General features: G+C 35.7%; 1 protein-coding gene across 1 annotated transcript in view; it reads left to right on the top strand.

Moving 5' to 3' along the window:
• Positions 1-17,556, top strand: part of SLC4A4 (solute carrier family 4 member 4) — a 350,270-nt gene that overhangs the window by 262,417 nt on the left and 70,297 nt on the right. Inside the window, 2 exon segments of the mRNA XM_051964746.1 lie at positions 6,427-6,560; positions 11,159-11,430. Of these exon segments, the coding sequence (XP_051820706.1) occupies positions 6,427-6,560; positions 11,159-11,430 (406 nt within the window).

Genomic DNA, 17,556 nt, shown 5'->3' with positions numbered 1-17,556 from the left:
CCCTTCCTTATCATTAGGCCATTCTTCAAATTCTCCCTTTTCTTATTCCACAATCCCAAGAAATGTTTTCTTTTTTACACACTAGATTGCAGGGCTTTTTCAGCTGTACAAGAGGTCCAGTGACATAGGATACTAAGCTAGCCTTGAAACCAGCTGCATTCAAATCTTGCCTCAGTCACTGATTGTGAAACTTTGAGCAAGGTCTTTAACCTCTTGATGCCTTAGACAATTCTGTAAAACTCTAAATTGCCAAGTAGGTAACAATATCACTTCTATAAGGGAGTTCCCTTATCTGGGAGTTCTGTTTATCAATAATTCCCCATCCTGTTCCATATTATGTTTTATCCCAGCTGGCAGATTTTGAGCCAAAGATAGAGGCAGATACCTAAGATCTAATCAATTTCTTTGTTATGATACATAAGTTATATTAAAAGCCCCTATTACCTTTAAACCTTATTCCAAAGGCTTTGTTTTTGTTCTTCACAAAAAGATGCCTTTTAGAGAATATGAAAAAGAACAATGTTTTCAAACACATTTAAATTTATGTTATTTGTGAATGCCAGTTGGGACATTAAGTAAGCGAAGAGAACAATTTTTCTTTTTTCTATAGGATTAATTATCCTTTAGATCAATTTAATAAATATCGATTCAAATCGGCATAAATTTTTATTAAAAATGCAGAAGCTTTTTTGATTTTTGAGTGAGATGGTGTTTATAAGTCCTAACAATACATTTTAAAGGAACTGTTCAATTCATGGTAAAATATATTTGGAGGTTCTATTTTTATGTAATTGTCTCTGCCTGGGCATTATTCCATCATCTCTCTTTCACTGGTGATATTTCTTTTTTTAACTGCTCACATAATTTGTCCCTAAAAGACATTTTTACAGAATTTATCTGAAGTATTGTATCTATGAACAAGGATTACAACCATTCCTTAGATTTTCCTCTAACTGCATTACAAATTTAAATGAAAGAGATTTGTTTCTGAGCACCAACTAGAATTTCTCCCCAAGGTGGGATTATGTAGCATCATCTTAATTTAGACACCAGCATTTAGTTATCATTTTTTTTTTCAAGTCACTGATTTTCTATGGAAACTATTAGACCTGGTTTAGACAGGTAGAAACAGGCAAGTTATTTTAGGATCAAAATACAGGGTTCTTAGTTACTTAGCCCTAGGTTCCTTTATTTCTCATCTTGAAGTCTACTTTCTGCATGAAGCTTTTCTTGGTCCCCTTTCAGATGATCTTCCATTTATATTGCATGTATCTAATTAAGTGGGGGGGGCATCCAGGTGGCTTAGGAGATAGCACTCCTTCAGATACTTGCTAGATGTGTGATCCTGCATAAGTAAAAAACTCTATTTACCTCAGTTTCCTCATCTGTCAAATGAGCTAAAGAAGGAAATGAAAAACCATTTCTGTATCTTTGCAAGGAAAATCCCAAAGAAGAGTCAGACATTATGTTGAAATGACTGAACAGCAACATCTAATTAAGTTCTTGTTTTACCAATAGACTGTAATTCATTTAGAAGGTATGTTTTTTTTTTTTTCTTGCTTTTCTTTGTGCCCCCAGTGTTTAACATTGTACATAGCAGGCGCTTAATAAATGTTTGTTGACATTCATTCTTTCCCATGACTAACAGTTTGCTTTATTCCACTTGGCAGAAGTTAAGCTTTTTTAGGCATACAGTTCTGTTGGGGAAAACTTCTCCAATGTTCCTCATTTAAAAATCACATATTTGAAAAATTCTTCTTTAAGTCTGTTGAACTAATCCACAACTGTCACCTTTAATTATCTTGATAATTCACAATATGATAGATGATCCTAAAATCATTTGTCTTGGCCTTAGAAGGTGTTTTATTACTTGCATGTGAACATCGGTCCATCTGCTTTTCTGGACTAGATAGGAAACCGCAGTCTCCAGGCCAACTTCATCTCCCAAGTCACCTCCTTCATGACCAGCATGTGGGATGGATATCACCTTTCATCCAGGTTTGATGGACAAGCCGCTTCTTTCTTTAAACTTGGCTCACACATCCTCAGGGAGAGATTTAGTTTCTTTAGCTTTAAAGGCATCCTTCCTCTTCCAGTTTCAGCCATAGATATTTAGAACATTGAACTTGGAGGCAAGTTGGAGTTGTCTCAAACACTAACTTGCTGACTGATTTTGCTTTAGTTTCTTCATCTGTAAAATGAGGGATTTGGGCTCCATTGTCATCAAGATCCTTTCTACCTCTAAATCTATGATCATCAATTTTCTGCTCTCTTTGTACCTAAACTTTTTAGCACAGTGCCTGACACATGTTGTAACTGTTATTCAAACATTTTTCCAATTGTGTCTGACTCTTTGTGATCCTAGTTGGGTTTTTTGGGGCAAAAAAAACTGGAGAGTTTTGCCATCTTCTTCTCCACAGCATTTTACAGGTGAGAATTGAGGTAAACTGGGTTAAATGATTTACCCAGATTCACACAGCTAGTGTCTGAGGCTGGATTTGAACTCTATCTCCTGTTTCACTTAGCCTCTAGCTATAGTAAGTGTTAAGTAAGTGTTTGTTGACTGGCAATGATCTTGGGGACAAGTGGTGAATTGGACTATAGGTGAGAAAATAATTGGGATATCAAAACTATGATCTCCCAGGGAAGGTTATCAGAGATAAGAGCACTGATATTTTTCTAGGTGAGTGAAAAAGAATTGAGTATGTAAGTAAACACTTCATCTGATTAACCCACTTTAGAAAAGCTAGTGTTAATTGTGTTCATTGGATGTGAGAGCTCGTGAGAGAAGCTAGAAGATGGTTTAAATTATTCAGCTATTTAGTTCAGTTGTTCATTTAATTTTGTTTTCATATGCCTGTTGACTAATGTAAAAGGGCATTTTCCTTTTTTTCCCCCTAATTTCACATGCTCCAAACTGATCTAAGAACTCATTTGGGTAATTTACAAAATTTTTATTATTTGGATCAGGCCATTTCTGAAAAGGTCAAATTCTTCCTGGTCAAACTTTTGGGTCAGATTAATCTAAAGAAATTTCAGGAGCAAATAGGTGGCGTAGTTGATAGAGCACCAGCCCTGAAGTCAAGAGGATCTGAGTTCAAGTTTGACCTCAGACACATAACACTTCCTAGCTATGTGACCCTGGGTGAGTCATTTGACCCCAATTGCCTCAGCAAAAAGGAAAAAAAAGTTTCCATTATTAAACATTCTACATAATCATCACCAAGATTAACTAAAAAAAATTCTTGTTTAATGATTAGAAATATTTCAGCAACTAAAAAGAAATACAGATTTGAAATAAAATGATGATGTTTTCCATTTCTTTTGTGTTTTAATATTCCCCAGCTTTTGGTTTTCTATGCTTGATTATTATCAAACAGCCAGTCAACCAACACATAATTATTAAGCTTCTGTTAAGCAAAGACAGAAAGATGAAGAAAGAAAGAATCCCTTACATTCTAACAGCAAAAATGGGTTTTGGCCCAATGGAAAACAATAAAAGAAATAATCTACTTTTTCATTTGAAGAACAAGAGCATGTCCTCTCTCTTCTCTCTGACGCTCTCCTGCCTTCTCCTCTCCAAATAACAACTTGAATTTTTCCTCTATTGTTACATTTACCAACTCAAATAAGAAAAGCATTCAGTAGCAAAAAATAAAAATAATGATTCAGATAAAAAAATTCTGTTTCCAATGTTATATGAATGGTCCTAGCTCATTAAAGTTTAAACTATCATGCTCAAGTTTTTCCATGGCTTTCTCTCTCATATAAGATAGTGCATCGAATGCTCAGCTTTCAGCTAGGAAGGTGTACTCCTGAGTTCAAATCCAGCCTCAGACTCTTACTAGCTATGTGACCCTAAGCAAGTCACTCAACCCTGTTTGCCTCAGTTTCCTCACCTGTAAAATGAGCTGCAGAAGGAAACGGCAAACTGCTCTAGGATATTTGATAAGAAATCTCTAAATGCAGTCACAAAAAATCAGATTTGAGTAAAAGACTCAATAATACATCTTTCATATATTTTGTACAACTGATGAAAGAGATTCAGTTTGCTGCCAATGAAGATTTTACTTAAGTTTCTGCTAACACTCCTTTTGCCATAGAATGATTTCTATTCTCCCTATTCTCCTTTTTTTCTGGACCACAGGCCTGTGTGTCCAGGCTGGCTTTCACATTTGTTTCAGAGGCCAAGTTAAACTTCTTATTTAATTATGGGTAACACATTATGATATTCCAAATAAACTTGAGGATGTTTTTTGTATTTTCAATTCTGTAAAATATGATGAGTCAATAAAATACACTCCATTTGATTCAAGATGTCTAGAAATACAAGGATTAAAGAGAGGGTCTCAATTAAGAAATGCTTCCTGTACCCACTTTGTTTGAGACTACCATTGGACCAACTCCAGATGATATAGAATGGAATTTTAACCAGGTTTGCTCAAGGCATGAATTAGGAGATAAAAGACTAAAATAATTCTTGTCTTTTTTTTTTTTTTTGGTGAGATGATATTTATTATTCTTAATTCCTCTGGAATTTTAACACCCTTTCCTTCTCTTATATGAAATAAGAGGAAAGAGAGCATAAGATAGTGAGTTGGATGATAGGAAGAGTTATACCAGTTCTTCAGTTTCATCTATTCAGAGGAAGTAGAATGAAATTAAAGCCTTATAAAAATAACACAAGGCCATGTTCCTCCTTTTCCAAAACACCCCAAGCCATTGGTCTGCATAATATCAGCCTATCCGAAATCTAAAATCTTTTAGAGAGATTTACTCCAGTAAGGTGTAGAATTGTCTTTTTGATTTATGGTTACTTAAAATAACTAGCTCCATAGTGATCTCTGTCCTCTCTCACTGTATCATTGTATGTATCCCAATATAGTGAGCCAGAAAAAAAAGGTTCTTATTTTTTCAGTTTATAAATAGTTTGAACCTCTCTTTACAGTTAAGCTAACAATGCTTCCTTGCATGAGAATATTTTAAAATTTCTGCACTGTATTTTGAAACTCAACATGTCAAAATGTGTTGAAGAAATGTAGGTTATATAAAAACAAAAAGATAGCAAGAAACTTTTATTTTAATAACAATCACTAGCATTTGGGAGCAGCTAGGTAACAAAGTGGATAGAGCATTGGGCTTGGAATCAAGGACACTCATCTTCCCGATTTCAAATCTGGCCTCAGATACCAGGATGACGCTGGGTAAGTAATTTAACCCTGTTTTCCTCAGTTTCTTCATCTGTCAAGTGAGCTGGAGAAGGAAATGGCAAACCGTCCCAGTATCTTTGCCAAGAAAACTCCAAATGGGTTCATGACGAGTTGAACACTATTGAAAAAACGACTGAATAACACCAAAAAAAAAAAAAAAAAAACCCCAAACAAAACTAGCATTTCTGTAGTCCTTTCATGTGCTTAACAACAGCCATAAGAAGTAGGGGCTCTTATTATATCCATTTTGCAGATATAAAACTGAGGTAGACATAAATTAAAGGATTTGCTTAGGGTCATACAGCTAGTAATGATCTGGAATAGGATTTAAAATTTCATTTTCATGACTTCTAGACTGAGAATTCTACCCCCTATTCCTTGTTGTTTGTCCTTTATTCTTGAGGAGGAATATGACATTGGAAAGGTGATTATGATTTGCAAGTGAATTGTTTTTAAGTGAGCCAGAGCTGAACTTTTCTAAGGTCCTTGAAACTGTTATTATAATTAAAAAAAAATAACTAAATAAAATCTGCATTTTATATGTTTTATATATTGGATTTAACAGATATTTTAACATGTAAAACATATTTTGGATCACTAGGGAAGGGAGTGGGGGAGAAGGAGGGAAAATTTGGAGCACAAAGTTTTGTAAGGGTCAATGTTAAAAAATTATCCATGCATATGTTTTGAAAATGAAAAGCTTAAAAAATTAATGTATCAAAAAATCTGTATGTTAATTATTATGAGATTTAGATTTCAGCTGTTGTTTTATTACTGAGTAGCTAAGATCTTAGTCTTTCTCTGTAAAATTAGAAGACTGGGTTAAAATAGAGTCTACTACTTTGTGTCTCTGTTGATGACAGGCTTTTAATGTTCCCAATATTACTCAAATCTATTATGAAATACAGTCAGTTCTCAATTAGTATGAACAATAAATCCCTATATTCAAATTAATCTTACCCAAAGTTATAATTATGTAAACTTTGATCATTGGCTTCATGCTCAGGGAAATATGCAATACAAACTCAAATAATGCAACCATTTGATGGAAGTTGATAGTTGTACTAACTGGGAACATTTGGGCAGCTTCTTGTTTCTGTTTGGTTTTTGATTTATGGCGCACAAACTCTTCACACAATGTATTTTTCAATGATTGCTCCCAAATAGTTAATATCATAAGGTAGATCAGTTAATGCCTGTGTTCTGTCTGTACTAGGGCGTGTTGGAGAGCTTCCTGGGCACGGCTGTCTCTGGAGCCATCTTTTGTCTTTTTGCTGGCCAACCGCTCACTATCCTGAGCAGCACAGGACCTGTCCTCGTCTTTGAAAGGCTTTTATTCAATTTCAGCAAGTATGTATAGCCGAGTATTTCCATTTGTTCACATTCACATACATGCAAAATTGAAAGGGTTTAATTATCTCAGGAAATTTCCATTCTGGAAAAACCAAAGAAAATCTCGCCTTTTAAGAAAAAAAAATGAAAATGAAAACAACTTTAAAACTTCATTGGAATCACAAAGACAATTCTACACATGCTAAATAAGATTAAAATAATTAGCCATAACTCAAGGGGTAACATTTAATCCAAAAGTAAATACATTGGAGAAAGGAGGAACAGAATCCCCTCTTGTGACTTCTGACTTCTTTTATTATTCATAGAATGAGGTCTTAAATTTTTTTCAATTTTTAAAATTTATTTTATTTCTTATATGTGGAATAAAATAAGCATTTCCATAACAGTAGAGTAAAAAAGAAAAGATGATTGCACATGAAACTGCAAATTTTTTTATGTATAACTTGTATTCCTATTTTTATTTATTTGGAGGAAGTCTTACTCTAAGAGTGAAATATTTTCACTGATTATAGTACAGAGTATGAACATTGTCAGTTGATAAACTATAAAGGAAGGAGCCTTAGAATAAGCAGATCTAGATTCAAGCCCCTGCTCTTTTATTTCTTAGCTTTATCACCTTGGTATGTTTATAGCTTCTTCCTCTCATCAAATAAGTGACTGATTTATAAAGCAATTTACAAATTCCCTCTAGGAATTTGTTTTTAATATTTCTGCAAAACCTCATTACTTTTTCATTGAGAAGGTAATAGGACGTGAGTACTACACTGTTGGTTTTTATTGTTGCTAGATAAAATAATGGGCAAGTCACTTAATGCCTCAGTTTCTTTACCTGTAAAATGAGCTGGAGAAGGAAATGGCAAATCTTTGCCAAAGAAAACCCCCAAATGGAGTCATGAATAGTTGGACATGACTTAATAACCAGGGAAGGTTAAGCGAAAGGCTTTCCATTTATAGTCCCCAAAAATGAAGATTAAATTTTTCAATCCTGTTTTTCAGCCATAAAAGCAATCTTAATTTTTTTGGGGGGAGGCTGGGTTTCCTTTTCATTGTCTGTATTTCATGTTGAAAAATTCCTGTTCATTTCAAAAGAAGTTATGTTTAAAAATGGGGATTGGAGATTTAGGAGGAAACGAGAAATAGGGCACTGAAATTTATATGTTCTAAGAATTAAAGGCATGAACATTGACAGCAGGAAATATTAGAAAATAACCAGACTATTTAAAAAAGAAAAACATGATATAAAGTGAGGTTCCTCATTCCCATCCCTGTGCTTGACAGGATAACTTAAGTTGTATGTTCCAGAATCACATAGTCTCTCACAGAGAGAGGGGAAGGAAGGGCAGTAGCATGGGGCTATAATATATACAAAAGAAAACTAATAATTCTCATAGTATTCCCTTACAAAGCTGTTTCAAAGGACCTCTGATCTAGAGTTAAAAGAAATCCAAATCCTTCATTTTACAGATGGAGAAACCAATGTCCAGGAAGACTAAGTTCCCCCAATTGTAAGCATCAAGTTGAATTTCAACCTTGGTCCTCAATCTACAATGACAGTAATACTTTTTTCAGTGAAAAACAGATGAATTCCCATATTTTACCACTGAATATCTTTATGATATTATTATTATTATTAGTTCAGAACTAGCCCCTAAGGCCTGTTTTAAGTGAAGAAAAGAACTTTCAAGTTCTACATTTCAGCCTAATGCCATAGCTTTTCCTTAGTTTTTTTGGATTTCCTTATTATTATATGGCTTCTTCATCTTAATTCCCAGGACATTGGAAAGAATTCCACTCATGCCCGTTTACAGCAAAGTTTTCTGTGTTTAAGAAAGTTCGCTGTGTGAGAGGAGAAGGCCTTTGTGGGAAGAATAAGCCAGTCTGTACCCTCCACAGGAACAAACAGGGGCGGCCTCTTCCCAAAGATTTATGGGCAGTAAAGCGATCAGAGCCTTAATCTGGAGAAAATGTTTCTTGCTGGTTTCCTTTAGATAATTCTGAGATAGAAATTATTTCCTTTTACTAAGTAAATTCATGTCTCCCTTTTCCTTCAAATAGCCCATAATTAGCAAAGTAAACAAAGTACTTCATGATTTGTCTGGAAATTACATCTGATTAGAAGTGCAATGTCAAAGAGAAATACTGCAAAGATTTTTCTTTAATTCAAGCACTAAACAATATAGTACTGTTATATACCAGCCTGCTTTACTTGGATCAAAGTACTTTATTATTGTTGTCATTTGGTGTATGGTATTATAATATTATAACAATGGTAAAAATAATTTTATCTATTCTCTCCATAGATTTTTTTCCCCTGGGGCAATTAGGGTTAAGTGACTTGCCCAGGGTCACACAGCTAGGAAGTGTTAAGTGTCTGAGTTCAGATTTGAACTCAAGTCCTCCTGACTTTAGGGATAGTGACTCCTTAGACTTTTGCATGACTCCTGGGACTTAAAGGAAAAGGTAGGAAACAGGTACAGGCAGCTAAGACTTATTAGAGTTAAGAAAGGAGCTAGTGGCTTAGTGGATAGATCACTGGAGTTAGGAAAACCTGAGTTCATATCTAACCTCAGACACTTCCCAGTTGTATGATCCTGGGCAAGTCACTTAACCTAATTTGCCTCAGTTTTCTTATTTGTGAAATGATCTAGAGAAGGAAATGGCAAACCCCTCCAGTATTTTTGCCAAGAAACCCCAACTGGGGACATGAAGAGTTGAACAAAACCAAAATGACAGAAAAACTTTATGTCTATAATGAACTATTTCTCATAAACTGTACTGTGATAGGAGGCTGAGTTCTTTTTTGGCTGATAGTCTTATAATTGGTGAATAAGTGACATATCTTATTATACCTCCTTCTTTCTCCTTTAAGCACATCATTTGTGTCAATGTTCTCCACTAGTTTCAGTGATTGAGACAATATAAGATAGTTTTAGGGCCACCCAGACCTAAGAATTTGATTTTCCAGTTACCCTAAGGATCTTCTTTCTTTGCAAGATTTCATAAGCATATGTTCCCTGTTTCTCCTTCTCCCAAGTCATGTTGTTTCAACATCATGCAAATATAAGGCTCTTGTTCATGCTACAGTTCTTTTAACATGCTAAAGCATTGGAGGGGAAGTTGAAATTGTTGAACATAGACCTTGTTAGGGAACCAAAAATAAGTGTAATTTCCAAAAAAATCCCCAAACTTTTAAATGCTTTTTTCCACTGGTGATTTCATAGTCAAATGGATAAGGAATAAATTCAGAAATAATAAGCTCTGATTCTTAATTCTTCTGATGACTCATTTTAGATCTCAGCCTACTTTGCCTCGTATTTATCTCATTCATTTATTAATTTTAATATTAATTGGTAAGTTACTAGTTTAGTCATAAGAAACAGTGTGGTCTTAGATAGAAAGCTAACTTGGAGTGAGGGATGTTTCAAATCCCCTCTTTGACATATCCTGGTTTTGTGGTTTGAGCAAGTCCCTAAGAGTAGAAGGTAGAGATAAGGCACAATCAGTTCTATAACTGATGACACTCTAAGTCTGATAAAACAAATAATGAAAATTTGTTGAGTGAATGAATTGATAGATGGAGGGAAGGATGTCTCTAAATTATCTGTAGAAAATTCATTATATGATAAATTTATTTCATCATTTTCTGGTATTCTGTGAAATGAGGGTTCAAATGATACCATATCAAGAGCTAAATTAGTTTCAGAGCATAGGAAGGGTGCTTTAGAGGCAGGAAAACAGGTCTAGGTGTAAGGGAACTTGGATTCCAAGACAACCTTGGTCACAGATTAGCTGCATGGCCTTAGGCAAATCACTTAACTTCAATTAACTCAAACATAAAATATGGGTGTTAAGACTAGATAAATGACAAGATAGGTTCCTTTCATCATTATTTTCAGCTATTTTTCTTAGTCTTATGTGGAATTTCAGAGACTGACCATTAGTAATCTAGTGTCATTGGGTATTGCCCCAATTCCACAGCATTATTAAAATCCATTATTAGAAAAGACTGATAATTCAGGCTGTAGGACTTAGAAAAAGATCCTTAATTTATTGAATTTTTTAAATATAAAAAATTGGTATAATATTAACTATCTTTATATGACCAATCGAGGCTACATAATATCGTTATTTAAGGGTTGGCGTTAGAATCAGAAAAACAGGGATTCCAATCTTGCCCATGTGACATATTGGCTGTGATTAGTGGATTTAAGTCCATTTAAATTTTCTTCACCCCAGGCAGCTTGCTAAGGGTGGGAAACTGTTTTTTTTGGTCAAGGGCCATTTGGATATTTATAACATCCTTCATGAGCCACCTAAAATTACCAACTTTTAGAACTCAAGCTGTGGGAGGTTGTTCCACCTAACTTTCAGTTTTATTAACTATATGATCTTGGACAAATCAATTTATTTTTCTTGGCTTTAGTTTCCTCATCTGTAAAATGAGGGGTCTGCTTGCCTTTTCGAGGTCCTTCCCCATTCTGACCTGTAGCTGATTTTTGGATTTAATTATTAATTAATTAGCATCGGAGAGCCAGATCCTTCTTATTTTGTGTAGGGTCCCAATCTAAATCTCTCTCTTTCTTCCTTCCTTCCAGAGACAATGGTTTTGACTACCTGGAGTTCCGGTTGTGGATTGGTCTGTGGTCCGCTTTCCTGTGTCTCATCTTGGTGGCCACGGATGCCAGCTTCTTAGTCCAATACTTTACCCGCTTTACCGAAGAGGGCTTCTCCTCTCTGATCAGCTTCATTTTCATATATGATGCATTCAAGAAGATGATCAAGCTGGCTGATTACTATCCTATCAATTCCCACTTCAAAGTGGACTACATCACTCATTTCTCTTGTTCCTGTGTACCCCCAGACTCAGGTGAGGATGTCCCCTCAGATGGTACCTGCTCTGATTCTGATGGTCGGGACAGTAACAAATTACTGTGATGATTTCCCGAAGAATATAGCATGTTCCTCTTCCTCCTGCAGAAATAATGCTTCTGAAATTTCCAGACACCAGCTCAGACACTAAAGACAAAGGTTTCCCCAAATGCTTTGTTAAATTGGAGCTGGGGGATATCAGGCAGTCAGTAACCATCTATAAGTGCTAAATCCTAGGGATATAAAGGAAAAGGGTCAGTCCCTTTCACACAGTTTAATAAAGAAGACAATATGAAAACAAATATATTAAAACAGGTTATTTACAGGATGTATAGAAAACAATTAACAGAGGGAAAGCACTACCAATGGAGGGGGGAGATTGGGAAAAGCTTTCATTAGATGATGGAATTTAGCTGGGATTTGAAGGAAGGTAGAGAAGCTGAAAGCAGAGATGAAGACAAAGAGAATTCGAGGATTCCAGGCAAGGGAAATGCCTAGAAGCCAAGAGATAGCCTGTCTTGCTTGAGGTTAGTATCACTGGACCTCAGAGTATAGGTGAGGGAGGAGAATATAAGGTAGAAGAAAACTGGAAAATTGGGGGGTAGGGAGAAGGGAGAGGGCATATTACAAATTTTGGAAGTCAGAGGATTTTATGTTGGACCCCAGAGGAGACAGAGAATCACTGAATTTTATCGATCAGAAGATATGATAGTTATACCTGTGCTTTAGAGAGGTTATTTTGAGAGCTTAGTGAAAGATGGACTGGAGTGAGGAGAGACTTTGAGGCAGGGAAGCCAAACAGCAGGTTGCAGGGAGTAGTACTAAGTAGTAAGGAGGAGGTTATGAATGGCTGCACTTGGATGGTACCAGTTTCTTTTTTTTTTTTAATTATTTTAAAATAACTTTTTATTGACAGAACCCATGCCAGGGTAATTTTTTACATTATCCCTTGCACTCACTTCTGTTCCGATTTTTCCCCTCCCTCCCTCCACCCCCTCCCTCAGATGACAAGCAGTCCTATACATGTTAAATAGGTTACAGTATAGGTACCAGTTTCAAAAGACAGAAGGGGACATAGGGGAAAGATATCTCAAAGGGAGAATCAATAGCACTTGACACTGGCTTGTTTAGGGCCAGTAAGAAATAGTGAGGATTCTGGGAAGTTGGGATGACTGGGTAGAGACCGTGATACTCTCACAATAATAGGGAATTTAGGAAGGGGGGGAACATTTAGAGGGACAGAATATGAATTTTGTTTTGTATCTACTGATAGAATTAAGATTTTAAAATTATTAAAATATATTAAGATACTTATGGGAAATCCATTTTGAGATGGTTAGCAGACACTCGGAGATGTGATTAACAGTCAATAACAGAGATTAGGATTGAATAAGCAGGCTTGAGAATCATTAGTTTAGAGACGGTAATGACAAAAGGAGGGTCTTCCAATGGTCTCACACAAAAATTATTGTTATAATATGCTCCTCAATCCAAATCTCTCCACTGTTCTTTCCACTAGATTACATCTGAGAAACCAAGAGAATATATATATATAATTTACATCTGTGACAGACCCCTGACCTACCAATTTAGTAACTTTGGTAAAGGAGGAAATAATGTTAGTAATTTCGATTTGATCATTCTGGCTTTTGATGATCCTTGCTTCCTTTCTCAGTACAGATTAGGTCTTAGAGATGCTGTAGAACTGTGTTCTGCCCAGGAAAAGTCAAAACAAAAATAAAATTCTTTACATGAAAAAAAAAAAACAGAGAGAGGTTCTGCTTTACTCTTTTCTGGGAAAAGTGATGGTCCCAAAACACAAAGGTCAGAAGGGTCTTTTAGCTCAAAGTTTAATAGAAATCTGCCAATGCTGAGATTCCTGTTTGATTTCTCAGTAGATATAAATACATCACATTGAAATTTACTGAAAGGAATGAAATCTAGCAAGTCCAGGGATTTAGCATGCATACAAAGCTACTTTGAGGTTTCCATTTCTCATTTATCATACTAGAAAAAAGGGTCAGACAGGTGTCAGTCACCTACCTAAGGGGCTTTAGCTAAACTAAAATTCATTTCTGCTATTATTTGGATGGAGACAAGAAGAGGAAATAAATGAAAATAGTGATAAGAGGTGGCATTTCATAAGGTACTTTATGTTTTGCAAAACATTATATGTATGCTATCTCATTTGATTCTCTCAATAGCCCTAGGAGGTGGATGCTATTATTATTATTCCTATTTTTTAAGTGAGGAAACTGAGACTGATAGTGGCTGAGTGGCTTTCCCTTAGTCATACAACTAGTGAGTATGTGAGAGAAGATTTGAACTCAAATATTCCTGTTCCAAAATCCAGCACTCTATCTACTACATCACCTAGCTAAAGTAATAGCTATAGTATCTTGAATAAATGTGAAAATAAAACAAACCCTACCTTGTTCACCTGAGAACATGTTATTGAGAGAGGAACAAATTTTATACTTGAATTACAGGTTCTAACTTAATCTGGTTTTAGCTTCTTCTTTGACCTAAGTTATATTTGGCTTCCTCATTGTGTAGGGAAAGTTGGAAGCTGTGTCTGACCAAGTTGTGAAAAGTCCTTGGCCACCATAGTCCTGTGCACCAGAACGCTGTACCAGGATGGAACCACCAAGTTTAAGTGATTGAATTAAGGACATTGCATCATCTCTCCCTTTCATGATGGGGCTCTTGTCTATTAAATAGTCCCATCTTGAAAGCAATCATGTCTGTTTTGTCCAGAAACCCTGAGGGTTTTCCCCTTCGAATTCATTTATTTCTTTAGATTTTTTTTTGACTAGGTGAAAGAGGGGATTCTTTGTCTCAATGGCCACCTAGCCGTAAATACTAAATGGGTGACTTCTCAGTCAAATTGAGACCAGTTGAATACCTAATTTTAAAAAGGTCAAAATTTCCCATTGCATCCAGGGCCATCTCCCTCATCCTGACCTATATCTGGCCACTGGATCCAGGTGGCTCTGAAGGGGAAAGGGAGGGAGGTGACCTTGCACAGCGCGCCCTCACTTAAATCCAATTCACTTGCATGTCATGGAGTCACCTTCCTGATGTCATGGTGCTCTTTGAGAAGAAAGGACAAATACTAATCTCTGTTTAACAAAGGTTATTATTTCTCTGTGCATTATGGGCCACCTCTTATTACTGACTCTCTGAACTTAGGTGGAGGAGGAAGCTGATGGGAAAGAACTGCCTTTTGGACTTTTGGTGCCCTCTCTTCTATCCATCTTGGTTTGCAAGATTGGTCAACTGGTATTATGGAGAGCAAAGTCATTTGTGGAACAGAAAACAACCCAGAAAATGAACTTTGGCCATTGTCATTAGTACCTCAAAAGGTTAATGATTTCCTAAGCTAACTTACCCCTATAGAGCTGACTTGGAAACCTTAATATTTCTTGATAGGACATTGAAACATTACCTTGGGAGGATAACACAGTCTCAATTAGAGCCAGAACATTCTTAAAAAAAAACAACAAAAGTCTGGTTTCTCATCATAATACACCCTCTGAGTTAAAGAATTCAATCAATGAGTCCATAATATTTAAATTGGCTAATGGCATGTTTTTCAGCACCAGGAAAATATGTAATAGTGAACTGGTGACTTCACAGATGGAGGTCTCCATCCTGCAGACTGGGAGATAACTTTACAGGCATAATGGGGGCCCTTCAATCAAGGGTGAAACCCTAGAAGAGCAGCTCTTTCCCCATGTCACTGAAAACTTTCCTAGTATAAGATGTTTATTTAAAGTCTCATCTCTCATCAATGAGTGACATTATTCCTCTCTGGAGTAGAGCTTTCTGCATAGAATGATGGGTTTCTGAAAATAATATAATTCTACATCCCTGGCACTCAGCAATAGTGAAAAGAAACTTTTTAGGGAATAAGAAAAGAAATGATTTTCTCCAAAATGAGGAGTAAATGTGTCATTTTGAGTATGGAACCCTGCTTAAGAATACCAGTATAGGAAGTGTGGAAGCTCTCAAATCGTAGTTCATGTTACTCCATATCACCAGTCATGGCAAAATTAGTAATAAAAACTGGGGACAAGGTGGGTGGTACAATAGTTAGAGAACTAGACCTGGAGTCAGAAAGACGGGTTCAAATTCAACCTCAGACATTTACTAAATTAATCTGGACATGTCATTCAATCCTGTTTGCCTCAATTTCCTCATCTGTAAACTGGGATAATAACAGCATGTACCTTCCATAGTTGTTGAGAAAATCAAATCAAATGATATTTGTAAAGTAGTTTTAGTATAGTGCATGGCACATAATAAATGTTATATATATATATATATATATATATAGTATATAATACTATATAAATGTTAACTAGTAAATTTCCCTGCCTTAGACTGAGATGATACTGGATAACTTTTTCTTCTGTGTTATTTCCTCCTATTACTGCTTTCTCCTTTTCCCCAGACTTTTTTTTAAGCTGATAGCATGATGGAAATATTATCCATGAGTAATTATTAACAGAAATAAGATATATGATATTCATCCACCCTTGTCTGAAGCAGAAATCCCTAGAAGATTTGATGTAGTTATTTAGTTTAAGGAATTAATATTTAATATAATCTATTTTGAGCATCTAGGTGACACAATGGATAGAGCATAGAACCTGAAGTCAAGAAGGTCCGAGTTAAAATTTGACACTAAGCATTTAGTAGCTGTACAATCCTGGACAACTCACTTAACTCCATTTGTCTCAGTTTCCTCATCTGTAAAATGAGCTGGAAGAGGAAATGGCAAACCAGCTCTAGTATCTCTGCCAAGAAAATCCCATAATGGAGTCAGACATAATTCAATAACAACAAAATCATCTATTTTTGTTAATTTTTTTCTGATGTTCTTTGAGCATTCCATGATATTTTACTGGTAGAACAACTGATCCTCCTTCCCCACTCCTTGGGTTATTCTATTGGTATGGGAATAGGGACTTTATTATTGTTTATTATGGTTATTGTGGTTTTATTTGGATAGAAAACTTCCAGGTGAGGCAGCTCCTTTGGTCTGTACAGCTTGGTTCTTTCTCCGCACCTAAGTCTTACAGAGTTGCTTAGGGCACGTCTCAATCTCAAATAGAAACAGGAGCTACTAAAAAAAACAGGAGTATCAAAGGTACATAAGGATTCTTAACTTAAAAAACCACACATTAATGTTATTTACATTTATTTTATAGTTATTTATTTTTTGTTAAATATTTCCCAATACATTTTAATCTGTTTCCTGCTACACTTGGGAGTATAGACTACCTCAGTGTGTCTAGGGCCATCTGTCTAGAGCAGTGAGCAGGGAGTGACCAGTCAGCTTCTTATTCATGAGGTCACATTGCCTCTCTATAACAATATGCAGTGTAAATATTAATTCCTATGTGTTGCACTTATTGAGTGGATATATCAATTCTAAATCACTATTTTTTACATTTGCCCCAAATACTACTCATTTAGTGAATATTTATTAATGGAAAAATGATGAGAAATCCTAATTTTATTACTAGGGGACTATCTTAATGTTTATTTAACTCAGTCATGGATAGAAAGTGCTACATCCCTTTAGGCATTGAGGAGCTAGGTCAAGGATTGAGTGACAAATTTGTTTCAAGCTGGGAATCCTGCCTTCAGCAGCCAGTTGTTGCTTGCTTAGATCTTTTACCCTTAGGTGACCAGCCATCTATATTGTGAGGGGTTGGACAGATTACCAGTGATTACCAGGCTTTGAGAAGGTAGAGGAGGATCCTGTAACTGCCATCTCTTATGTTAGAAATGTATTTTGTTCTCTATATCAGTCCTGACTTGAAGATACCATCCACTTTCCTAGCTCCTATAGACACATTTATTTGGCTCCCTTCTATTTTCTTCCATCCCTGTATAAACAGATATCAAATCCAGCTTAAGAAATGATGAAAGGAAAAGGCTAACAGCTCATAAATACATTTCTCCATTCTTAATGTCTTCCCTTCCCACAGATGGCCTAAAGACTAATTGAAATAACAAATAGAAAGGGCAGGAAGTAAAAAAAGAGTGATTGATGAGAAGGTCTTCTGAAAACTCCCTGGAATTAAGCATGAGGAACAAAGTGTACCCAAGG

The sequence above is a fragment of the Antechinus flavipes genome, chromosome 6 (assembly GCF_016432865.1).
Source record: "Antechinus flavipes isolate AdamAnt ecotype Samford, QLD, Australia chromosome 6, AdamAnt_v2, whole genome shotgun sequence".
Taxonomy (NCBI): Eukaryota; Metazoa; Chordata; class Mammalia; order Dasyuromorphia; family Dasyuridae; genus Antechinus; species Antechinus flavipes.
Note: the sequence above shows the minus strand (reverse complement) of the source record. Positions and strands in the feature narration are given on the sequence as shown.